Raw genomic sequence first — 26,357 nt, 5'->3', positions numbered from 1 at the left:
CATTTTGAATTTGATGATGCCACACTTTTTGTTAAAAAACTTGATAACATTATTGTCTATCTTGTTGTTTATGTGGATGATTTATTTATCACTAGTCCTATTGAGAATAATATTCAAAATGTGAAAGAACAACTGAAGCAAGGTTTTGATATGATTTGGGCCAATCTTCATTACTATCTAGGTATTGAGGTAGCTCAAACACCTCATTTTATTTTTATCACCCAACAAAAATATATTGGTGAACTTTTGCATAAGTTTGGCATGGTTGATTGTAAGCCCCTTAGTACTCCTATGGAGCAAAACCTTAAGCTCTCTTTAGATGACCCTTCAGCATTGGTTGATGCAACTATCTACAAGAAACTTGTTGGTAGTTTGATTTATGCTACAACTACCCGTCCGGATATTTCTTTCTTTCAAGGTTTATGCAACAACCTAGAGAAACTCATTGGTTAGCTGCCAAACACATTCTTCGCTATTTGCAAGGTACTCAACACTATGGGCTCAAATACTCCAAGACAAACCAATTTTCTTTGGTTGGCTATTCCGATTCCAATTATGCAAGTGATTCCACAGATGGAAAATCTACATCTGGGTATTTAATGTATCTTGGATCTGCTGTCATCTCTTGGAGATCTAAAAAGCAATCTATTCCAGCCGCCTCTTCTTCCGAAGCTGAATATATGGCTGCCTTTGAAGCAACTCGGGAAATCTTATGGCTTCAAAGAATTCTTGAAGACTTGCACACACCACAGATTTCATCAACTCCACTCTTCATTGACAATCAACGGAATGGCTAAAAATTCAGCATTTCATGATCGCACCAAGCACATCAATACAAAGTTTCATTTGATTAAGGGGGGGATGTTAATATCTCATCAGGGGTTTAGTTTTATTTAGATTAATTTTTCATTAGTTTATTTTATTAGGTTTTTCTGTTCCGCCAGTTTTGTATAACAATTTACAACTGTTTTTGCCTCCTCTTTATATCTTTTGTCTCCTCTTTATATCTATTTGTTTATTTTGTTTTGTAGTAACAGTTTTTACAGGAATACAAATTATATTCAGGTTGTCATTCTTTCCATTCTTTTTTCTATCTAACAGAAATTCCAGATTGTTATTTTCTACCTGGACTATCATGATCATCTTCGCACAGTGGTGGCCTTTCCTCTTATTCAAATTAGCCCATTCCCCACTATTAGCTATGGTATTCACTGGGGAACCTTCGTCTTTGACAAATTGCAATCTATCTTCTTTTTCAATCCATCTTTTGGTTGTAATTTTCAAACGAAGGCCAATCTTCAGGCAAATTTTCCTTCGTAAATCAATTATCAAACCCTTTGTAATTACCATTTCTCTATGAATTTGACATTTCATTGATCCTCAATGTTTCTAATTTGCGACCTAAACTCTCTCTAATTTTAGCTGTGCATTTCCTTATTTTCATTCCAATGGCTTTTTAATAATGATCTTTTTTCCCTTCTATCCTTCCTTCAACAATGCCTCAACCCAATCTTCAATCTGCACCTTCCACCTTTCAATTTTCTGCAGCTTCAAGAACCAATGCAGCGGCCTCAGACCAGAATTTATAGATACCAAAGAATTCTACAGATTGTCTAAATAAAACAGCAACCAAATTTATTTTTTTTCTATTTTTGGTCTTGATATCAATTGATATATGAAGAATTTAAATTGGTATTCTTCATATTCACAATATAGAAAGATGTGTCTCAGATATTTCTCAGATATGTTTGGTGTGATTAGATATAATTTATATATTTTGAACATTCCATGCTATTAGTTCTCCACCAAAGTTAATGAGCGATATATATCAAGAAGTAGGATTCAAAAAGATTGGTCAGTCATGCCATTGTTTATTTGAAAGTTAATGAGTGAACATGGAAGGATTTATGATTCAAAAAGTTGCTCAGTCATACATGGTTTCAGTAGTATTTAATGAGTTAAATAATGTAATGTATTATGTTCACCCAACTGTTTACATCCTAGAAACTAAGAGTTTTGCTAAATTTTTAACCACGTACCGTACAAAAAAATCAGGAGCTTCTTTGGGCCAATGGTCATATGAAACTTTTTGTCTATGTTGCTTATTTTTTTGTTGCTTGTTACTATGTTGTGGAAGGTTTTGGAGATAAATTTTGGATAGAAAATTGGAGTTAGATATGCAAGGGGAATGTAAAAACTGATGAATATAATCTTAACACGTGGGAAAATTAATGTTAAGTAGTGGCTTCACAATGTGAGTCACCCTCCATCCATAGCTGAAATGGTAGATTCTAAACTGTTGCTACTCCACTATTCTTGCGGAAGATTTTAAAAAATGGACCGGGCTATTTTTATTTATTATTTATTAGTGAATCAATGGATCACCTAACCCTTAAAAAAGCTAAACAGTTTTACCCTCACACGGGACAATATAATTCAACAATTTTACAAAACATGGAACTAACAATTGGAAATTTATGCTCTGCAAAAAATATTAGAAAATTTATTTGATGGCAACACACACAAGAGCACAAGAAACAAACGTTAGTGTTAGCAACAAAAGATTATCCTAAACAGGCATATCAAGAGAGATATTAAGCATGAAATAGAAAGCATATAAACATAGAATAAAATAGCTAATCAAGATGCTCATAGTTGCTCCTCCCTTGTTCCTCTCCTCTCCAAGTCCCAAATGAGTGTAGCTCTCAGCTTTTAACACTAGCCATGGATGCCATATGGAGATTCAAGATAGTTGAATATGATAAGCAAATGCTATGCAAGTGTAGATAGTGATGCTATGAGAAAGCTCTGTGCTAATGCCAGTATAACAACAATACTCTAATGCTTCCTTTTTTGCTTGAGGAGAAGGGTTCTATTTATAGAAGAAATGGGGAAATGAAGGGTTAAGATTGAGTAATCTTAACAAGGGTTAGGATTGAAAGATATTCAATCCATGTGAGACTTTCAACCCAATCTCATGTTGACAAGTGTCACCATGAGGAGACTTGAGAGGAGTGATAAGGAGCATTAAATGCTTGAGGGGACATGATGGTTACCCTAGTCAAAGAAATAAATGCTTTGAAGAGACACATGGGTTACATGAGGGTTAAGTTAGGGGTCAAAGTCCTTAACCATGGGTGCAAATGGAATTAACCATTAATGGTCATATAAGAGCCATAAGTGGTTTGGAAGACTTTAGAGGTTAATTTGTTGAACACACAAAGCATTAATTGCTTTTCAAAGACTTTGGAGTCTTTGAGAAGTGACTCCAATTTGCTTAGGAATGTGACAATATTTAGGAGATGGATTAGGTTAATTAGGAAGGGTTTAGAAGAATCTAGAAGGGGTTTAGGCATGCAAGTGGATTTTGTAGGAAAATGCAAGTGGGAGAAATTTTGGTATTTTCAATTAAAATAAAATCATTTATTTCAATTAAATGGTGTAATTTGCATTTGGATAAATATTCAAATAAATATTAATTTATTTAAATGAGAAAAAGGAAGATAAAGCATTAAAATGCTTAAAGACTTTGAGGGAAACCATAAAAGGCTTGAAGACTTTAAGAAAAACCATTAAAGTCTTAAGAAGACTTTAAAGGAAGCCATTAAGTTTGAAGACTTTAAAGCCATCAAGTTTGAAGACTCTAAGGGAAACCATTAAAGGCTTAAGAAGACTATAGAAGGAAGCCATAAAGTTTGAAGACTTTAAAGCCATCAAGTTTGAAGACTTTAAGGGAAACCATTTAAAGGTTTCAAGTGGGTGAGGATGAATAGGATTTTAAATAAATAATTTATTTAAAATAGTTGTGCAACTTGCTTTTGTAGGAAAATACAAGTGGGTGGAGGATAAAGGTGATTTAAATAAATTATTTATTTAAAATAATTGTGCAACTTGCATTTGTAGGAAAATGCAAGTGGGTAGAGGATAAAGGTGATTTAAATAAATGTTAATTTATTTAAATGTGAGAGGTGGGATTTTGGGGGATTTAAATAAATATTAATTTATTTAAATGTGAGAGAATATTTAATTAAATAAATATGATTTATTTATTTAATTAATGGTCCGAATTTGGTTAAGTGAATTAAATCAAATAAATTGAATAATTTATTTAATTAATAGGAGAAGAGGGTTAAGATGAATTAATTAAATATTAATTTAATTAATTATTAATTGATGGTTAAATAATCAAATAAATACTAAGTATTCATTTAATTAAGTGGACAGATTTATGTGACTACATTTGCCCCTCTTTGAGACGGTGCAGTTTTATCGCATCGTTTCAAAGAAAGAAAAATAGGTGTGAAGAAATGCCCCATAAAATGTAAATTTAATGGGTGGTATGCCCCCTCGAGAGATGGGCCGAATCTTTTTTTTTTTGAAAAATCGGGCGGTCTCTCAAAAAAGAATGAAAAGTGGAGGGGATGTAGAATAGAAGAAATTAGAACTAACGATGAAAGAATGGGACAAAATGGAGTGAATATGAAGAAACAACAAGCCAGCAAGTACCCTAAGGTCATGCAAGAGATACATAGCAGATGTAGTGTGGGGTTTGGATTGATGCTATACAATTGATCAAAATTGGTTGGACAATCTGGTGCAATCGGTTTAATTGCCCCAGTCAAGTCAAAGCATGACAGTTGATATCAGTTGGTCGCTTGGACATGATAAAGTCTGAGTAAGTGAATCAAAGTGACCTGATGTGACTTAGACAATTGATATAATTGCCTGATGAAGTCAAGGTATATGAAGCAAAATACTCGTTGAGACGTAGACAATTGATGTAATTGTCCATTGGATTGTGTTTGATTGGTTGATCAATTGATAGTGTGTGTGTGTGTGATGGATGGTTGTGGGGAATCATGGCAACCCCGTTGAGACTAGGTCATTATGATAAATGTCTGATGTAGTCTAGGATTACCATGATCGATTACCTGTTGAGACCCAAAGATACTTGATCAGAGTATCTGTTGATAGTCTAGGTGTGTGGAAGTCGATGTATCTGTGTAGACAGAGTAACTAGCTTAATTTTGTGGATGAGTGAGGATGGGAAGCGATGAAGGGATTAGGATGATGTTGATGATCAAGATAGGGAGGGTGAGGGGGGATTTGATGTTAGATAGAAGATATGGAGGACTAGGACCGAGTCCTATGGAAGAAGATGAGTAAAATAGAGTATGCATTATTATGACTATGTATGCATGATATGCAGCTATTATGAATGTATGGATGGGTGGAATGCAACGAAATGCAATATATACAGATGAGATGGAATGACGATCCATGGTGCTTTATTTTTCATCATTGAGCTTTAAAATGTTGTAAGAAAATACAAGCAACTTGACATAAAGATTCAAGATGACCAGAGTATTTCTTACATGGATTTGATATAGCAAGTTAATACAAGCAACTTGATATAATGGATCAAGTTGACCTGAGTATTGCTTGTGGAACAGACAAGGATTATCTCCTTTCATGCATAACTTGGATCGTCCTCCTTGATCTTAGGCTGATCATATCCTGAGACAAGTGCATACCGTAATAAAAGATAAAACCTTTATCCAGTTTGGATGAGGTAGGAGGAACCAAAGAAAGAGCATTGTACCTGCAAACAAACAGTATATACATAAAGAATAAAGAATAAGGATCCTTGGTAATAGTTCATGCTCATATGGTCGAGGTATACGCTGTAGTCAGCAAGCCGTAGTGATCTATGACTGCATTTTGCATAAGATCACGTAGCTTGGTGAACTTCCCACGTAGACACCATTAGTACATGCCCCAGTACTTCATCGGAATAATGTGTCGAAGATACACAAACAATATCGTAGGAACCTGATATAAATTACTAGACCATAAATCAACCAAGTATTTGATAGCGTAAACAGAATTTTCTTGTCAAAGAAAATGTCATCTTGTCTTTGTTTTGGTAAGGAAGGATGCATCCTTGTTGAAGACAGTTTTGAGTGTTGATGTTGATTGTGTGGTCGATTGATAAGTGGTCATTTTGTGGAGTATATCACAATGTTTGTTTGGTATCTGTGCGGATGAGTATGTACAATGTGTTGCCATGTTTTTGTTTTATTTTTGATGTTTTTTGATGTTTTTGGATTTTGTGAGACCTTTTTGAATGTTTTTGTCAATGAATCACCAGTAATGTAGAATCCACTTCCATCATCTATATTTTTTAAGGGTATTGCCCCCAAGTGTAGACATGACTATGAAAAAGTGGGATGCAAGACGCATGAAGTACTATCTTTGATTACAGATCAAATAACAAGCCATGGTTTGGATGGATGGATGTGTATATGTATGAATGTGATCGCAACGAGCCTGAAAGATGCTGGAGCCATTGTCTTTACGAGTGGCGCCTGTTTGCCAGGTTTTCACCATCGCACTTACCCAAGGTGCCACCGGAGTGGTTGTTCACCATTTGGATGCATGATTTTTCTTTACTTTTTGAATGTTTTTGTATTTCTTTAGGACATTTTTCTGAATGTTTTTGGTATTTTTTGATATGCAGGGGAGCCTAATGCTCTGTACAGCTTAGGTATAAAACCATTTGAGGTGCATGCTGTTAATTGGATCTGCGAGCGGTTCTCCTTCTGATGTAGCCAACTGATATGCCCTGGACCTGAATACGACAGTGACAACATATGAGCCTAGCTAGTTTGATTCAAACTTTCCCTGATGTTCTTTGTGTGGTTGGTTGCGAGGATTCTCTCGTAGAACAAGATCACCTACCTCAAATGTACGAGATCTAACTCGGTGATTGTAGCTTCTACTCATGCACTGCTGATAGGCTTTGAGGTGATTGTATGCAGCTTGTCGTTTCTCATCAAGTAACTCTAAGTCTTGAAGATGGGATACTCTGTAGGCTTCGTCATCGATGAGATTATGCAAGGAAACCCGTAATGATGGTATCTCGACCTCAATAGGCAAGATAGCTTCTGCACCATAGACCAATGAATAAGGAGTTGCACCTGTAGGGGTTCGAATGCTAGTTCGATATGCCCATAGTGCCGGATTTAGTTGAACATGCCAGTCACGGCCGACATCATTGACTGTCTTCTTTAGGATCCTCAATATGTTTTTATTGGATGCTTCGGCCTGACCATTGCCTTGTGGATAATAGGGAGTGGAAAAGCGGTGTTGGATATGAAATTTCTCACAAAGTTCGCGGACATCCTGATTTTTGAAAGGAAGACCGTTATCTATGATGATGGACATGGGTACACCATACCGGCAGATGATATAGTTGAGGATGAATGAGGCGATCTGCTTGCCGGTGACTTGGGTAAGTGGAACAACTTCGATCCACTTTGTGAAATATTCGGTGGCGGTAATAATGAATTTATGGCCATTGGATGAAGATGGACGAATCTTACCCACAAGGTCAAGGCCCCATTGACAGAAAGGCCATGGCGTCGTGATTGGTTGCAGTTCCTGGGCCGGTGCATGTATTAGGTCGCCATGAACTTGACATTTCTTGCATTTTCTGACAAAGTAGTAGGAATCCTTTTCCATAGATGGCCAATAATATCCAGCTCGCATGAGTTTCTTGGCTAGTGACGGACCACTTGAGTGAGTCCCGCAAATTCCTTCATGTACCTCTTCCAAAGCCTTTGTTATCTCATCTTGTTCCAGACATCGAAGGAGAGTACCATCAAGACCGCGTCGGTATAGGGTTTCGGCAATAATGGTATATCGAGCAGTTTGGTGAATGAAGGTTTTACGTTGGTTATTTGATTGGTTGGGAGGAAGGGTGTGATCGCGGAGATAGGTGTAGAACTCACCGTACCATGGGGATTCAGAACCGACAAGGCGACATATCATCTCGGATTCAGGGATATCATAAGCGGGGATCCAAAGTTGTTCTACCAAGAACTCGTAGCGTGTTGAATTTTGTGGAAGATCTAGGAGAGATGCGATGGTAGCCATAGCGTCAGCAGCTCGATTCTGATCTCTTGGTATTTGCTCAAAAGTGATAGTAGTAAATGATGTCTTTAGAGTGTCCACCATTTGCTTATATGGCATGAGTTTATCATCTTTGGTCTGATATTCATCTGTTGCTTGTCGAATGACTAGTTGGGAATCGCCATATACTTGCAGTTCTTGTAATTTCCATTGTACAGCTAACCTGAGTCATGTGATCAAGGCCTCATACTCTGCTATGTTGTTTGTGCATGGAAATGTGAGCTTGTAAGACTTCGGGATGCTATCACCCCGAGGTGTGATAAACAGAATGCCTACCCCCGAGCCGTGCCTAGTGTATGAACCATCAAAATATAGTTTCCATGGTTGTGCTGTTGTGAACATGAATATCTCTTCATCTGGAAAATTGGAAATGAGAGGATGATCGCCTATGAGTGGTTTATTGGCCAACTGATCTGCAATAACTTGACCTTTGATAGCTTTACGGTCCACGTACTCAATGTCAAATTCACTTAGAATCATCACCCATTTGGCCAAGCGGTCTGTCAATGCTGCTTTGTTAAGTAAATACTTGAGTGGATCAATCTTTGCAATGAGTTGTACTTTGTGTGTTAACAGATAGTGCCTCAATTTAGTGGCTGCTAAGATTACTGCTAAGCAAGCTCGCTCAATAGGTGTGTAATTGAGTTCATAGCCCACCAGTGTGCGAGAGATGTAGTAAACAACACACTCTTTTCCGTCTGCATTATGTTGTGCCAATAGTACACCCAATGTTGTACTTGTTGCTGAGATATAGAGTAACAACGGTCTACTTGGATCTGGTGGGATCAGCAATGGTGGTTTCATGAGATAGTCTTTAAGTGTCTGAAATGCTTGCTGGCATTGGGCATCCCACTGAAAGTGGATGTTCTTGTGTAGCAGGTGTGTGAATGGGTGACACTTAATAGCCAATTGTGCAATGAATCTTCGGATGGATTGAAGCCGTCCTTGTTTGCAATATCCCAAAGCACTCTGACCATCATATCCCATTCTTTGCATAATGAGGAGACCTTTGCCATACTGATCCGTAGGAAGTTTAACTTGTGGTAGATCAGTGGTGATGGGATCTTTATAGATCCATTTTGCTAAGTCCTCATCTTGGGTTTCTTCTTCTTGACTCTTTCCAAGGATGAAAGGCGTCAAAGCACATGCAGGCATGATTAGTGGTTGCTGGAGTAACTGCTGTGGTTTACCATGTGTTCTAGGAGAAGTGGGCATCTGTCCCACACAAAAGAGTTGACTCAAGTTGTATTCCCCGGGACCTTCCTCTACTATTTTCATCTTAAGCTTTTCTTGCTTTGGTATAGTGGTGTTTGAACTGGCAAGAGAGGCTGGACTTATATATGATGTGGAGGAAATGGCTTGTCTATTATTAGGAACAGTAATCTCTGGTTGATGGCTGATATTATGGCAAAATGCAAAGGGGTTTGCATCGCCCAGAATTGTGATCTCTACACCGTTATGTGGGAACTTGATACATTGATGGTAGATAGATGGAATAGCTTGCATGGCATATATCCAAGGTCTCCCTAATAATAGATTGTATGGCAGAGGAAGGTCCAGAACCTGAAAGATGATGTGATTTACCACAGGGCCCACGCGGATTGGTAGTACCACAGCTCCTTTGGATGAACGCTCTGCATCGTCATAGGCTTTGATTGTGATCTTCTTACGAGGATCCACTGATTCTACCGCATAGCCCAATGCTGTGACCAACTGTAGTGTACAAATGTTCAGGCTTGCTCCATTATCGATCAAGACTTGCTTGATCCTGTGTTGGTTGATAAAGCCTTCAATGTGTAGCGAAGCGTTATGAGGTTGCTGGAAGGAAGAGTTGTCACTTTCGGAAAAAGTGAGACAAGGTGATGACTTTAGACTTCCAACCATTGCTTGAAATTGGTCTGTATTCAGGTTTGCAGGGACTGACGCCTCTTGGAGTGCTTGATCCAAGATAGTTTTATGAGATGGCGATAGACACAAAACCTCTAAAATGGATATAAGCGCAGGGGTTTTGTCTAATTGTTCCACAAGATTCTACTGCTTTGGGATGGAGGTAGTGCCTTGTGGAGCTACCTTTATGGTAACTTTGCCGCGACACGTAACAACATTGCAATTTGAGTTGGGATTTTTGAAGGTTATAGTTGCAACTTGTTCATTGGCATCATACAGATGATTTACAGTGTAATTATACGCAGCTTGTGTATAATCAGTGGTATCAGTGCCTCGCCTAGAAGTGGAAGGACCCCTTTGATCTTGTGATGGAAGTGGATTTTTGAACATCAGATGATCATTATTTGTTGTTTTTGGGTCATGTCCTTCAATTTCAATTTCTCCTCGATCAATAAGATCCTGAATGAGATCTTTCAATCGGTGACAATTACTTGTCTTGTGCCCTCTTCCTTGATGGAATTCACAGTGTTCAGTATCTCTCCACCATGCCGGTTTGACCTGAGGCTCATAGTTTGATAGTTTAGGTAGAGTGACCAAATTTTGAGAAATGAGTTGTCGCAATACTGTTTCAATGGGTTCCCCTAAGGGAGTGTATGTGCATTTCTATTTTTGCTGACGAGGTCTAGGTTCATCGTGAGATGTGATGCGACCTTGATTAGAAGGAACATTTGTGTTGTTTTGAGGTGGAGGATTTTGTCCTGCAAACCGAACCACAAGTTGTGCGTTTTGGATAGTCCGGGCATCCACAACCCCATCGTTGACGATATTCTTGTTTTTATTCCAGAAGCTTGGTTTATCACTATTGAAGCGTGGGCGAGGACCATCTTTTGGTTCATTAAAGATTTTGATGAGTCATTTCTTGATGAGTGCCCGTTCACATTTTAAACCCTTGGTGATCATATCATTAAAAGAGTCTGTGTCTTTGACATCCAGGTGAAATTCCATTTCTTCGTTTAAGTTGGAAATGAATATTTCCACTAGTTCTCGTTCAGGTAACTAAAGAGAACATCTGCTAGACATTTGGCGCCATCGTTGCAGGAATACTGAGAATAGTTCACCTGGTTTTTGTTTGGTGTTGCACAGATCAGCCATGGTGATGTCGCGTTCAATGTTATGAGAGTAATGAGCGAGGAATTTTTGGATAAGTTCCTCAAATGTTCTAATGCCACCTGGTAGTCGAGAAAACCATGATGTGGTTGTTCCTCCCAAGCTTTGGGGAAAAAGGCGCATTAAGTATGTGTCTTCATATGCTACTTCGAGACAAGCGGAATGAAATTCTCGGACATGATCGCGGGGATCCCCCTTTCCTCTATATTTTTCAAATTTGGGTGTTTCGAATCCTCGTGGAAATGGTGGCATGTAAAGATTCCTATCAAAAGGATAGGGACAGATGTCATTGAGTGAGAATTGGTTAGTCTTGACACCACTATGAAGCTGTTGGGCGAGATTCTCGACTTGTTGCCGCAACATCTCCATTTCATTTGGAGGAGGAGGTGGTGGGTTACCTTGAGGAATGTTATATCTGATGGGATCTCTACCTCTTTCCTCTTCATGGCGACTTTGTCTTTTTGATGCTTGTCTTATTTGGGCAAGATCAAAGTCAGAGGGGAGTTTTGCTCCTTCTTGAGCGAGTCTTAAGAAGTGAGCATCCGCATTGCTCCTGAGTATTTCGTCAAAAAGTCTGTTAAAGAGAGGGTTATGCTGAGCCCTTTCTATTGCTGCAGGAGTGGGAGTACTTGGGTTTTCGTCATTTGCATTTCCTCCAAGTGCTTCTTGAAATTCATTGAGATTTTCCTCTTCTTCTTCTTCCCTTTCTATTTCTTGTTGCCTGGACTGTGATCGGGTTTGGGCCATTTTGTTTATAAGCTTTTTGTTGAAGTTGTGTGAAAATGATGATGAGTTTTTGTTGAAATAAGAGATTGATGGTTGGTGAATTGTGTTGCACGTGGATCTCTAGCACCTTTAAGGTGGATGTAACCGAAATTCCTTCTTTGAATTGCTTGTTTGTTTGATAAGTTTTGATGTGATAAGGTGTAGAGAAATATGAGATGTGTTACAGATTTAACTACCTAGTAATGAGAGGATTCACTCATGAACTAGTTTTAACCTGCGTAGATGTGTCTCTTAGGATGAGCTTATCCTAGATGTAGAAACAATCTAAAAAGTGATGTGACGTGTTTGATTTCAAGCAATATCTAAAAGAGAACTTGGGACAAGAACCTCTTAATGTTTTGAGAGTTGGGATGGATTGATGATGAAGTGATGATGTATGAGTGAGATGATGGATGAAAATGTTTTCAACTTCAATATGTTACAAATGGGACAAACGCTATCTCTTCCCTTTCGGGTGTTGGTGGTATTTCTCGAGTTGTGTTGTATGTGATACAGACGTTTGGGAAGAAGTTGGGATTAATCTTTCCTCCTTGGTTTTTGTGATGACTCAAAGCTCTATATTGCATAAAAGCTCTGCGGTTCAATGATTCTGAATCAAATTCGTTTGTTTTGCCTTGAAGGTAGAGGCGCATGTGACGCAGAAAGACTCTATGTGAGACAAAGATTTGTCTATTTATATAGAAGAATTTCCTCCTTTTGATCAAAGCCTTTCAGCTCAATGGTCTTCTTTTCAAGTTGATATTCTGATGACGCTTCTTCTTTCGCAAGATGTGAAGAATGGTCATAAAATTTGACTCTTTGTTGTTTCTACCTTGTTTTTTATTTTTTTGGTTGTTTTGACAGATGTTTGGTTGGATGAATACTTTGTTTTTGGGAAGTGATTTTCTGATTTTTCTTTGACAAGAAAACAAAGCAAGCACACAAACACAAGAATGTTGCCCCAAAGGCACAAATGAGTATGGGTCTAGATCAACCCAATCCTTGGATTTTTATATAACTCTTCCTTTAGATGTATTTTAAGGTGTATTTCCAAAGCCTGAAGTCGGCTCAATTTGCACTTGGTCTTGACTAAAACGAACACACTTCAAACACTTTTTATCCCTAAGGTCAAATGGCCAGTTGTGATAAATTTAGCCCACATCTTGATATTTCTTCGACTTTGGTACTACATACCTTATGAATCCTGCCTTGGCAGGTAAGGATGTGATATACTAAGTCTTGCACGAGCATAACAAATAGATGATCCCTATGATGGGGGAGTCACCACTTTTATCAAGCCACAAGTGACTTTTCAAAAAGCTATGTTTCTACTCAAGGAAATATGTATGGTGAGTATCTTGGGAGCAAAACCATCTATGCTCTTGCATTAAATTATATCGCAAATATCCTCAATCAATAGAACGGGTAGGCTACTACTTAAAAGTGTTTAGTCATGTTCGATGTTTTTGGACATAAGTTCATTCTACAGTGACTCACTTAAGAGCTTTGTAACCAGTGGTGGGGCCCATTTGTCCTTTCGGCCAGTTACACTGTAGGAGCAGCTATACCCAAGGCTACAGCTTTCGCTCACACCTGATTTCTATAGCAGCTTGAAGAATTTACTGCTCGAGGTCGTTCCCAAGAGTATCGATCCCTTGGAATGCCTCTTTTAAAAAGATAAAATTTGAGTGTTACTAACACTTTTCTCTTGCACCTAGGACCACGAGAGCCAAGGGAGAGGATAGTGTGTGTTAGAAGTAGGACCACTCGACCAACTCTTTTGCACAAGTGTGCCGAACACAAAATTCACTCGTTCCTTTTAACTTGTCATCGCAATGATTTTCTATCTATTTGGAGATGTTGCTCCAACAATCATGGTGTTCTTTTTAATTTTCAAAGGCAATTGTTTGAGTAAACTAGAATTTGAAAATCCTAGTTAACTTAATGAAAAACACGTTTGCATGAAGTAAAATTGCTGTAAAAATGAGACAAGTTGATTGTGAATTTTATTTGCACCAAAAATGGAAGTGTGGATTGTGAGTTTTAGCTTGATGCAAGAAATAAAATTTGCCTTGTTGATTTTAAGCACCAAAAGAATTTGTTCCTAACTTTGCAAAAAAAATAAATTTGCGTGTTTGTTTTTGTGATTCTTTTTAACTTTGAACAAATGTGATTCTTTTTAGAGCTCTAAACGAAAGATGTGGTTCTTTTTAAAACTCCAAATGAATGTGTAGTTGATTTTAACCCAAAAGGAAAATGAATTTATTTTATCCTAATTTGAAAGACGAAGTTAGAAATATGAACAAATTTATTTCCTAAGCTAAAATTGCTAAAAAATCCTATTGTAGGGGTTAGTTAAAACCTGCACAAAAGATAATTAGTTAGAAAAATCCGCATGTTTTGGTGGGCTTCTACAAGCCTAAAATTTTTGGTTTTCGGTTACGAGGAATTTTCTTACAACTCTCTGTTACAATAGCTCTACTCTGTGTGAAAACAGAAGTGCTATTTAACATGAAAGTGCAACAATATAGACAATAGCGCTAAAGTATCAATTTGTGAAGGTGCTAAATTGAGAACAAAAACGCAAGAGAATGACCTGTGTGTCAATTAAAACATTCAAAAGTTAGTAGTCTTCAAAATGATTGCTCTCTGATTCACGTCGGGTTCACCAAATGATGCTCTGCAAAAAGGATTAGAAAATATGTTTGATGGCAACACACACAAGAGCACAAGAAACAAACGTTAAGATTATCCTAAACAGGCATATCAAGAGAGATATTAAGCATGAAATAGAAAGCATATAAACATAGAATAAAATAGCTAATCAAGATGCTCATAGTTGCTCCTCCCTTGTTCCTCTCCTCTCCAAGTCCCAAATGAGTGTAGCTCTCAGCTTTTAGCACTAGCCATGGATGCCATATGGAGATTCAAGATAGTTGAATATGATAAGCAAATGCTATGCAAGTGTAGATAGTGATGCTATGAGAAAGTTCTGTGCTAATGCTAGTATAACAACAATACTCTAATGCTTCCTTTTTTGCTTGAGGAGAAGGGTTCTATTTATAGAAGAAATGGAGAAATGAAGGGTTAAGATTGAGTAATCTTAACAAGGGTTAGGATTGAAAGATATTCAATCCATGCGAGACTTTCAACCCAATCTTATGTTGACAAGTGTCACCATGAGGAGGCTTGAGAGGAGTGATAAGGAGCATTAAATGCTTGAAGGGACACGATAGTTACCCTAGTCAAAAAAATAAATGCTTTGAAGAGACACATGGGTTACATGAGGGTTAAGTTAGGGGTCAAAGTCCTTAACCATGGGTGCAAGTGGAATTAACCATTAATGGTCATGTAAGAGCCATAAGTGGTTTGGAAGACTTTAGAGGTTAATTTGTTGAACACACAAATCATTAATTGCTTTTCAAAGACTTTGGAGTCTTTGAGAAGTGACTCCAATTTGCTTAGGAATGTGACAATATTTAGGGGATGGATTAGGTTAATTAGGAAGGGTTTAGAAGAATCTAGAAGGGGTTTAGGCATGCAAGTGGATTTTGTAGGAAAATGCAAGTGGGAGAAATTTTGGTATTTTCAATTAAAATAAAATCATTTATTTCAATTAAATGGTGTAATTTGCATTTGGATAAATATTCAAATAAATATTAATTTATTTAAATGAGAAAAATGAAGATAAAGCATTAAAACGCTTAAAGACTTTGAGAGAAACCATAAAAGGCTTGAAGACTTTAAAGAAAACCATTAAAGTTTTAAGAAGACTTTAAAAGAAGCCATTAAGTTTGAAGACTTTAAAGCCATCAAGTTTGAAGACTTTAAGAGAAACCATTAAAGGCTTAAGAAGACTATAGAAGGAAGCTATCAAGTTTGAAGACTTTAAAGCCATCAAGTTTGAAGACTTTAAGGGAAACCATTTAAAGGTTTCAAGTGGGTGAGGATGAATAGGATTTTAAATAAATAATTTATTTAAAATAGTTGTGCAACTTGCTTTTGTAGGAAAATACAAGTGGGTGGAGGATAAAAGTGATTTAAATAAATTATTTATTTAAAATAATTGTGCAACTTGCATTTGTAGGAAAATGCAAGTGGGTAGAAGATAAAGGTGATTTAAATAAATGTTAATTTATTTAAATGTGAGAGGTGGGATTTTGGGGGATTTAAATAAATATTAATTTATTTAAATGTGAGAAAATATTTAATTAAATAAATATGATTTATTTATTTAATTAATGGTCTGAATTTGGTTAAGTGAATTAAATCAAATAAATTGAATAATTTATTTAATTAATAAGAAAAGAGGGTTAAGATGAATTAATTAAATATTAATTTAATTAATTATTAATTGATGGTTAAATAATCAAATAAATACTAAGTATTCATTTAATTAAGTAGACAGATTTATGTGACTACAGAAATAAATTTAAATGGTACTACTTAGAACTATGTCCCGTACTACTTTAACCATGTGTTTGAATTTATGTTTGGACTAAGCCAAACTATTTCCATTTGAGTCCGAGGTTATAACCATCCCAGATTTGAAAGAGTCCATACATAAATTTTAAAAAATTGAATTTATTGTTCCTTATGTTAAGTACTACTTATAATTAGACTCTCGTTGACAAATGCATCCATCATAAATAGTAATAAAGGCAAATTGTGAATTCACTATTAATCAATTTCATGCAAATTCCTCGCAATTATTTCTGAAATCCATGTCTATATTTCTATGACTCGAGTGCATTCCAAAGGTCAGGGTCCTCAAAATCTTTGATTAAGAATGTGGCTCCCGCTTCAAGTAGTGCCTGTCCAGGGTTCCTAGTGGTTATCCCCAAAACTGCCAATCCTGCTCCAACAGCTGCCTTCAAACCTGAAGTAGAATCCTGCAAAGTAAAAAATGAAGAAAAAGGAATTAATCAGACAAAGGTTCAAAGATTTTAAAAATGCCACAAATGAAAAAACTGTCCTTCTAAGACCAAACCTCAACAGCAAATGCTCTATGGGCTGGAATTTTGAAATGTTCTAGGGCCTTCAAATATGGATCTGGGAATGGCTTCGCCTGTTCACATTCACTCCCAATAACCACAAGCTCAAAGAAGTCGGTTAGACCTACAAGAGAGATCATGAGTTCAGCATTTTCTCTTGGAGCATTGGTGACGGCAGCACGCCTTAGGCCACGGCTTTCAATCCATTTGCAGAGTTTATGTAAGCCATTTATAGGTTTCAGATGCTGAGGTGCCTTACTGCAAAATGATGAAACAGGGTGAGAGCTATCAAATCATTCATTCACTTAGAAACTAAATACATGATAGCTGAAAATATATTTAGTATTTTGAAATACTATTTGAAATTAAATTTTTATTTGACATGATTAGGTTATTTTATCCATACCTTCGAAACAAAGCTTCTTTATCATCAAAAAATTTCTTACATTTGTTTCCATCCCAATCAGGAAAAAGCGTAGCTCCAATATCATCATTATGCTTGCCACTGATGTTGTTACTAAAGAATTCCTCAGTTATAGGAACGCCATCTTGAAAACCAACCTGAAATTGTTCAAGTTGATTATTATATCAGAGTCGTCTTACGAAACAAGCAAATAATTCAACACAGACAAAAGAGATAAGTGCTAAATACAGCCTGAATTTATGAATTTAAGCAAACCTCTTGAAGCATATCACGAAAAGTTAAGTAATGCAAAGGGTCCGAATCGCATAGCGTTCCATCAACATCAAATAATACCGCTTGTAAATCTGTACTAGATGGGAAGGGAACCATCCTGTAATTTCAAATTAAACACTACTGAGTTCCTTGACATAAGGTAAGCATAATAAGTACAAAATGCAGTATGAAGCATCCACCATTCATCCTTGATAGATGGATAACAGAATGCCTTCACATAGCTCTAGACTCTCGCAATGAATAAGAAAAAAATTCCACTATTCATTTCATTTAACAACCATCATTAATAGTCAATAATCTGCAGATGAGAAAAACTTACGGCCTCTAGTCATATACTACAATATGTTAAAAAAGATTGTAATAAGGATTATACTCGATTTGTATCTCTTGTTACAGAATATTTATGATTATGGGAAAAATATAAACAAAATGTCTATATCATGTTGAATCTCTATATGCATGAGCCTTAGACTGAAACCTCAATTATCATTAATAGCCAATAATCTGCAGATCAAAAAAACTTACTTCTCCTACTCATATTGTACAATATGTTCAAAAAGATTGTAATAAGGTTTCCACTCTCATCTCATAGTTGTTGGCTATGATGATATTATACTTGATTTGTATCTCTTGTTAGAGAGTATTTGTGATTATGAGAAAAATATAAACAAAATCTTTATATCTTGTTGAATCTCTATATGCATGAGCCTTAGGCTGAAATCTCTTTGGCTAAAAGTCAAGGACTGAGGGGTATCCATTCTCGCCCAGCATCCCTTATGGTGTTGGAATTCATTAAGAACCTTTCGACTTCACCAGCAGATCAAGAGTCCGTTAACATTTATTTTCATTTACTAAAATACATAACTATTTACTATTTTATTCAATTATTAGAATCTTTTTTACTTAATTATTTTTACTATTCTATATTTATATAAAATTACATAAAATCTGCTTATTTATATTATAGACTAAAATATTTAGATTTTAATTACTATTTTATTTCTACTTAAATCTAAAAAAATTCTTGCTCTTTAATAGAGCTATATATTTAAATAAGCAATATGTTTTGTTTTTTTTTAATTTCGAAAAAACTAAATTTAAAAGCCATATATTTTATTTGTATTGTATTTTTATTCTTTGTTGACTGTTTAATAATTTTTGGTAACATGCTTAACTCTAAAATAAATAAATAGTTTTATGTTGATATGTTCATCTCTCTAATATCGAATTTGACTGTATAATGCAATACCTGATAGTGTGACAAATCCTCTCAATCTCTCTTTGTGCAAGATTTATTTTGGTGGTTTCCTTATTAATCACGAAAAGGCAAACAGATCTCCAACTAGCTACAAGGATTTCATGACAATTTGAATTGATAATGCGAAAGCACATAAAAAACTAACCATCATTTAGGGTTTCAAGCAAACAAAATGCATTGAAAATTTCGCTTGTGAACCCTACCCTAATCTGCAAGCGAAGTGTTTCATTATCTAATCCTAGGATCTTTAGTACCTGGAATTGATCTGTTTCTGCCAATTGGGTAACACTGAAACAAAGAAGAAAATTATATTAATCTTCACAAATAACCAAGAATAGGTCAAAAGAACTAGAATGTACACAAGTTACAAAAGGAAAGAACTAGGGCAAAAGGGAGAGCCCTAGACTTGAAGCAAATGTAAAAGAGCAATAAAAGTACGAAAAAGAAATAGACACATGGGGTTTAACCTAAAAAAAATGATAACCCCAAGCAAGTACAAGTATAAAAAATGTGCCAAGGAAGGTCCCTGCAAAGTGGAAGTGGATGAAGATCACCAATGTTGGCATTGTGTTGCCATTGATGTCAACCGGTATAGGATGGCAACTGGTATGCTAGTATGATGCCATCTAGTAGGATTCCCACCGGTAAATGATGTTGTCCCTGGAAGAAGAGAAGACTGAAGTTGCACCTGCTCAAACAGGGAAGCAATATTGGTGCAATGCCGGATGCAGATGACAAGGATCCACTCCCACCGGTTTGTGGAGCTTATCTCCTAACATGCATTGGAATACATTACATCTCTCCGGGATAGGTTGCCAAGAGTTAAAGACAGAAGAGTAGAAGGCAAGTGATTGAAGGCTCACACCGGATCAACTCATGAAACACTAAGTTGCCTTAGGTGCATGAAATCAAAGATGTGCACCGGATCAGCAAGGGCAGACATGATGAGTTGCCAATACAGAGAAGAAAAGGATAGGTTTGCCACTTTGACAAACCAGTTGATTGGAGAACCGGTCTATTGATGAAGAAGGCAAAGTTGAAGCAATTGCAGACCAAGAGTGCAACCAAAATGAAGATGGAGTCCGGTGCCATCGGTGTGCATGGTATCTTACCAGTATACATGCAGAAGATACTACCGGTGTAGATGTCTACTAGTAAAGATGACAATGTGACAAGTGAAGAGCTCTTGTCCAATGAAGTTGAGTATGTTGCGGCTTGGCATGTGAAGTGACCGATTTAGGTGTTCCACCGGAAGAGCAGCAAAGTGCAAGTCTGAAGGCAGATCGGTTAGGGTTTAACCGGCAAGGTTAGAGAACAGGTAGATGAACCCGGTTGTGTGGTTGGTCGGTGATCTTGCCTAGACCGACACAGCAGTCTACGCTGAGGTGGATACCGACAAGGGGGCCACGTGGAGTCGAGGTGGCGGACATGCATGTTGTAGTAGATGGAGTGTGCACCGACGAAGCTGTTACAGAGTCAGTCAACATTAAATGCAAACCCCGTAAATCATGGGATATGTTGCAGGTGTGTGCGGCTCGAGGAAGGTCGAACAGAGGTGATCAATGGGATGCATCGATCGATGCAGAATGTCCAGGTGCAGAACGAGGTTGGTGATGCAATCTACTGAACCATTTATGGTGATTGACCAAGTGCCATGCCGACGGACTATCCGTGTTTGCTAAGTATAGCAAACGTGCCTTGGAAGAAAGAAGATATGGTAGGTGATGCCTAATTGCTTGCAAGTTGTTTATCTTCGTGCACAATGAGATCTGATTGGATCTGATAGTCCTAGAGCTCAGTGGAAGAAACCCTAGCGCACCAATAGTTTGAAGCTGCATTTTGGGGGGAATGCTCAGCTATAAGAATGGAGGCAGAAGACCGGATTGGATTGATGCTGCTAGATGGCGTGATGCCAGTTGAATGAAAAGAGTCAATCTAACTGAGAGAGTGAAACAACTGAGCATTTGGAGGTGCAACTAGTAAGAGGATTGAAAGTGGTTTAACCTGTAAGGCCAAGGCAACCGGTAAACTGTTATAGAGTTTAACAGTAGTATAAACCGGTAGGGTTTGCACCGGTAAGAAGCAGGCAGAACAGAATAAAGCATGCAGAAAGAGTGTTGAAGGAGATCCAGCAAGGTATAGGACAGAGCAAGGTTGATCTGGTACTGAGGAAGTCACCGGTAACTAGGTGCAAAGACAGACAACCGGTAGAGCCTGGACTGGTAAGGTAGCAGCAGCAAGCTAAGAAGAGAGTAAGCAAAGATCAAACAAGGAGGCGGCAGTGTGTCAAGAGATGGCAATGAACCGGTAAGGTAGTGGAATGTGAACCAGCAGAGAGGAGGTAGACTGGAAGACAGAGAACACTACCGGCAAAGCTGAGTAGGAGAGAAACCAGTAGAGAGAGATTACTTGCAGAGGTTACATAACTCATTTGTAACCAGGATTCAACTATTGTATTATTTTGATATAATGTATTGTTGTCACTGAGTTGGAGCTCGGTGCTCCTTGGGTTGGTGCTCTTTGGGTTGGTGCCCTAAAACAGGAGTGGTACTCCTTGGGTTGGTGCCCTAAATGTTGTAATTGAGTGTTTCATTGTGAGGCTGGATTGGAGCAGTAGTCTCCAGCAGCTCCTCTCATCGAGGTTTTTCCCATCTTGGGTTTTCCTCATATATACCGGTGTCATGTGATGTGCCTTTGTGTGATTGCATTGTGAAGTCTTACATTATCTCACCGGTAGGTTTAGTCGTGTTTTCTTTGCTAACCGGTACTCACTCTTAGGATCAAAACGAGAAAGAGTTTTGGAAACCACTGATTCACCCCCCTCTCAGTGGTACATTGTGTTCAACAACCTAGTCAAGGAACAAAAATGAGGAATTGTCTATGCAACATCAAAAATGTGGAATTGTCTATGTAGGCATCAAAGGGCTCCTGACAAGAAAATTTTATTGCATTTAACAATTAAATTAAAAATCAAAATATAAATGTCCTCTGATTTTTAATTTAATTATTAAATGCAAAAAACTATCTTGTCGGAAGCCCTTTTGATGCCTAACAAAAAATAAAAATCATCAAGCGTTGATATCCTAAGATGTGTCACAGTAGCCAACAACATTATCATCAATCATCATAGGAGTACCAATGCAAAGTCTGAGAATGCTTATGGAAAAGCCCCATACAGAGAAATCGGTATAATAGATGATTATTAATGAGTACATTGGTCATATGAATTGATCACAAGACTGGGAACTTTGAGCAACCAATAAAGAGTATGTTAGCAGATGTGAAAAGATGCACTTAAACTAAAGACAACGTTTGAAGCTTACTATTTGGTTGCAAGGGTTTGCAGGTGGAATTCTATTTTTCTTTGGCATAACAGCCCTGCTATCCAGATGTTTTGGTTGTCAGCAAGAAGCATAGAAAGCTAATTACAGATGCATTGAATTCTTGTGTATAAATGGTTCATATTTCATACTGTAAAGTAAAAAACCGACACATGACAAATGTTTTATTTTCAGTTAAGCTTTCTTCTATTTTTATGCCATTGGCCACCCAAGTGAAGCTCGAAAATTGTGGAAGTTAGCACACACATGATATTTTCGATATTTGGTATTAAGTAAAATATTAGCATAGAACAAGAGTAAAATGAAATTACTAGTGTTTAACTGGTGCCCAGCATCCAGGCTTTTACCAAGTTAAACTGGCACGTTAGGGTTTCCAAAAACCCAGTCAAACCTGGAAAAAAAAAAGCGAGAGAGAGGGACTACTGAACCAGTCTATGAGTTATTGAATAGCACATAGGTTATATAGCTATGTTTTTACATTTCTGCATCTTAAATAAATATTTTTCTGTTTTTTGAATGTCATGCAAATGTAATACTACTATGCTAAGTATCATGGGGACTACTGAACCAGTCTATGTCTTTATTTTAACATACAGGAAATTCTATGGCAGGTCCAGCAGCAGTGAAGCCATTGGTCACTGGCTGCCTTGCATTTCAAAATACATATCAAAAGCGTTGGAAACATTGCCTTTGAGTTGCTAGCATTTCCAGAAGGGGAACTGGCAATAAACGGAAGCTTCATTGGCTAGCTTAAGTTTTTCAGTTGTGTTTATGACAGCAAAATTGGAATAAAATCACAATCATCGCATATCTTTTGATACTATACAGTTAGTGACATGCAAGAATTGTAAATATGAATGGCAAGTAGTTTTCCTGGTTGAGTGGTACGGCAACAAGGAAGGATACGAGAAAGGATATTAATATGGTGGAGTGTAACGGTGACAGAGAAGGCATTTTGTTCATAGTCTAGATAAAAAGCAGGCCTGGAACATTTGCAAAGAGACTCTGCATCTACTCCAAACCAAACTGGAAACAAAAATACAACGGATAGGTGGTTTGCTTGGTGAAATAAGTTGAAGGGGAGAATTCCTGCAAGGCTGGATAGATTCTATGGTGTACATTCTTGAATTTCTCTCAAACTTGCAACACTCTTACTTATTGAAGGAGATGATTTTGCACGCTCAGAAGCCTTATACTCTGCATACTCAAGGATATTGAAGAAAGACAAGCTCATTTGAAATGCGAGAAAATTATCAAAAGCATGGCAAGTTTGTATTGTCTATGCATGGTTTGACCTAATATAGTGAGCATGAGCTTTACTAAAGAAAATTGGGATATAAGGATTTATACTGAAAAGTATGGTAACTCTAACAAGTCTGTGGAGACTCTTGCTATGTTGATGGATTCTAATCAAAGGTTTGGACTAACTGACAATTCACTAGCAAAAGATCATCTTCTCACACCTAGAAACCTATAAAGGCAGCAAAGGTGTGGAGAAGGTATGGAATTTGGTTCCTTATCAAGTGCATTCTAATCAATCGATATCTTGGTAGGAAGGTTCATTCCACAGGAAAGTCTAGTTTTTGAGGAGTCAGGCACAGCTCATGGCCAGGTAAATAAGAGATAAAGTATAGAACCTTCAATTTGGTCTTACAAATAGCATGAATTATGAAATACTACCTTCCTCGTACATGATGTGAATGAAGCAAAAAATATTATAAACTTAGTTGAATATCTCAAGCATAAGCAGAGCTCCAAAAGCATCACGTCTTTAAATTATAAAGATAGCAGAGTAATGGAGCAAGAGGAGTAGATACATGAGTCAAGTTTTTCCAATATAGTGTTGATGATTTATAGCTTCGGTCGGAGTAATATCATAAAATCATATGTATAAGTAATGCTGATTATATCTTCAGTATGATTAATGATTTGTTGATATGAATAATACATATTAATATATGTAATAATAATAAGTGTTCTTATTATTATTATATATATGAATATTTATATATACATAATTAATGATTGAAATATTAAATCATTAATCATGCTGTTGATAAATCATTTAGATTAAATTCATGTTAAATCGATAAGTAATATCGATTTATATTAATCACATTGTTATACCAAATTGAATATGAGCACCATATCTATATGATCATAAGTATCGATTATATTGATCAAATGAAATGATCAATATAAATCGATTCTCCACATTAATAGTTCGATATCATTTATCGCTGTGTATATTGACTATAGTCGATCTCCTTCCAAAATGATTATGTGAATCGTTACTTGCAGATAACAATGATAACCAACGATTATGAGAATCATTAACTGTTGTTAATCGATAACAAACGATTATGAGAATCGTTGTCTTGCAAATCAGTTAATTGTTTTGGTATGTTGAGAGGCATCTCAATGAAGAGACATGTTTCCACGTACGTGGAGGCATGTCTATTCATCAACATGTCTCTACGTACATAGCAACATGTCTGTTCATTGACATGCCTATACCGTAAGATATATATTATGATGGAGTTCGATTCTAATAGGTAAGTACAGTAATCGAAAGTGCAAGGCATTAGATATCGATCTCCTTCATTTGCAGTCCTGCAAATACTTTATAAATTAAGTTGTGTTCTCTTCATATAAGCAGCAACCTGCACATAGAGTTCATTGTCATATAGTTTAGTTGTGAACCAAGTATTAGAAATAAATTAGAACTACTCACATATCTAATCTGATCCAAACTTTAACATGGTATCAGAGCTAGTTTCAAGAAAAGATCCGATCAGATTTGTAAAAGGGAAACAACCAATCTCCATTAAAGGTTCTAGAATTCTATACTTGACAAAATGGTAATGGAGTTAGACATGAGGACCGACTTGAAGGAGCTGCAAATTTTGTATCAAGGAAGTTTAGAATGATGCTCACATTAAAGGAACATGAATTGAACACTCTTGTGGAAAAGGCCTTACCCATGCCCGATGAAGAAGACGAAAAACTCCTATGGACAAGAAATAATAATAAAGCTATGAAACTATTGGTGGATGGAGTGAAAGATCATGTTGTCCCTATTATCTCAAAATTAGATGCTGCTTATCTAATGTTTTCAACACTAGAGAACATGTTTGAGATAAATAACACTAGTAGGGTTCTTGCTCTAAAACAGCAACTCCACCACATCAAGATGAACCAAAGTGAAACTATCACTTCATATTTCATGAGGATAACGGAGCTAAGAAACCAATTATCTACAATTGGTCACACATTCGATAGCAAGGAGTTGACTATGCTGGCACTCAACGGACTTCCTACTTCTTGGGAATTGTTTATTCAAGGAATTAGTGCTCGATCCAAACTCCCCAAATTTGATTGGTTGAAGACTGGTTGTATACAAGAAGAATCTAGATTGATTACTAGAGGGACTGGAATTAACTCCCAAAAGGAAGAGATGCAAGCCCTAAACTCTTAGTTTCACAAAAGAGGAAAGAGGAATAACTCCAAGAAGAGGAGAGGCAAGGACTCAACTAGGAAGCAATCATTCAAAAGGAAGAGGGACCTGTCTAAAGTACAATGCTTTAGATGTGATAAATATGGTCACATTGTTGTAAAGTGTCCTGACAGACCTGAGCCTCAAGCCTCGATTGCTGAAGTCAATGAGGCCAACACAGACTCTGAAAGACTTGTATTCTACTCAGCTCTATCCAGTCAAGTATCAACCAACCTTAACACCTGGGTAATAGATAGTGGGGCATCTCGGAATATAACAGGATTCAAAGAGCACTTAGACACTATGATAGAAAAGTGATGATGAAGTCACAATTGGGGATGACTCAAACTACCCTGTACCATTCAACTAAAATCAAGCATCACCCTTCAATTAATAGGTGTACTATTTGTGCCAAGTATCAAACGCAACCCGATTTCCATATCAGCTCTTGAAGACAAAGGATATAGAATCACCTTCATGGATGGAAAAGTCTTAGCCTGGCCTAAGAACTCAAACATCAAGAAGGCACACACCATTGGAATTTGACATGGGTGCCTGTACAAACTCTGCACCTCTCCTTCACAAGCACTTATTCATGAATCTTCTAACACTTGTGAATTATGGCATAGAAGATTAGGGCATCTTCATTTTCGTGCTTTACCCTCTATAGAGAAAATGGTGACAGGGATACCTAAGCTGACTCAAGAACATGAAGGAATCTACAAAAGGTGTGCCTTAGGGAAGAATACCAAGGGCACATTTCACAATAGTGAAAGTA

General features: G+C 37.0%; 1 protein-coding gene across 4 annotated transcripts in view; it reads right to left on the bottom strand.

Moving 5' to 3' along the window:
- Positions 1–16,337: 16,337 nt before the first annotated feature.
- The window catches only part of LOC131044333 (haloacid dehalogenase-like hydrolase domain-containing protein Sgpp), a 30,612-nt gene continuing 20,592 nt past the window's right edge, over positions 16,338–26,357 (bottom strand). For all 4 annotated transcript variants that reach the window (XM_057977635.2, XM_057977639.2, XM_057977638.2 and 1 more), the window contains 4 exons: positions 17,467–17,581; positions 17,194–17,348; positions 16,784–17,045; positions 16,338–16,685 (listed from right to left, as the gene is read on the bottom strand). In XM_057977635.2, coding sequence (XP_057833618.2) covers positions 16,530–16,685; positions 16,784–17,045; positions 17,194–17,348; positions 17,467–17,581 — 688 coding nt within the window. In that variant the 3' untranslated portion in view covers positions 16,338–16,529. The remainder of the gene's footprint in view (positions 16,686–16,783; positions 17,046–17,193; positions 17,349–17,466; positions 17,582–26,357) is intronic.

This window comes from Cryptomeria japonica, chromosome 6 (assembly GCF_030272615.1).
Source record: "Cryptomeria japonica chromosome 6, Sugi_1.0, whole genome shotgun sequence".
Taxonomy (NCBI): Eukaryota; Viridiplantae; Streptophyta; class Pinopsida; order Cupressales; family Cupressaceae; genus Cryptomeria; species Cryptomeria japonica.
Note: the sequence above shows the minus strand (reverse complement) of the source record. Positions and strands in the feature narration are given on the sequence as shown.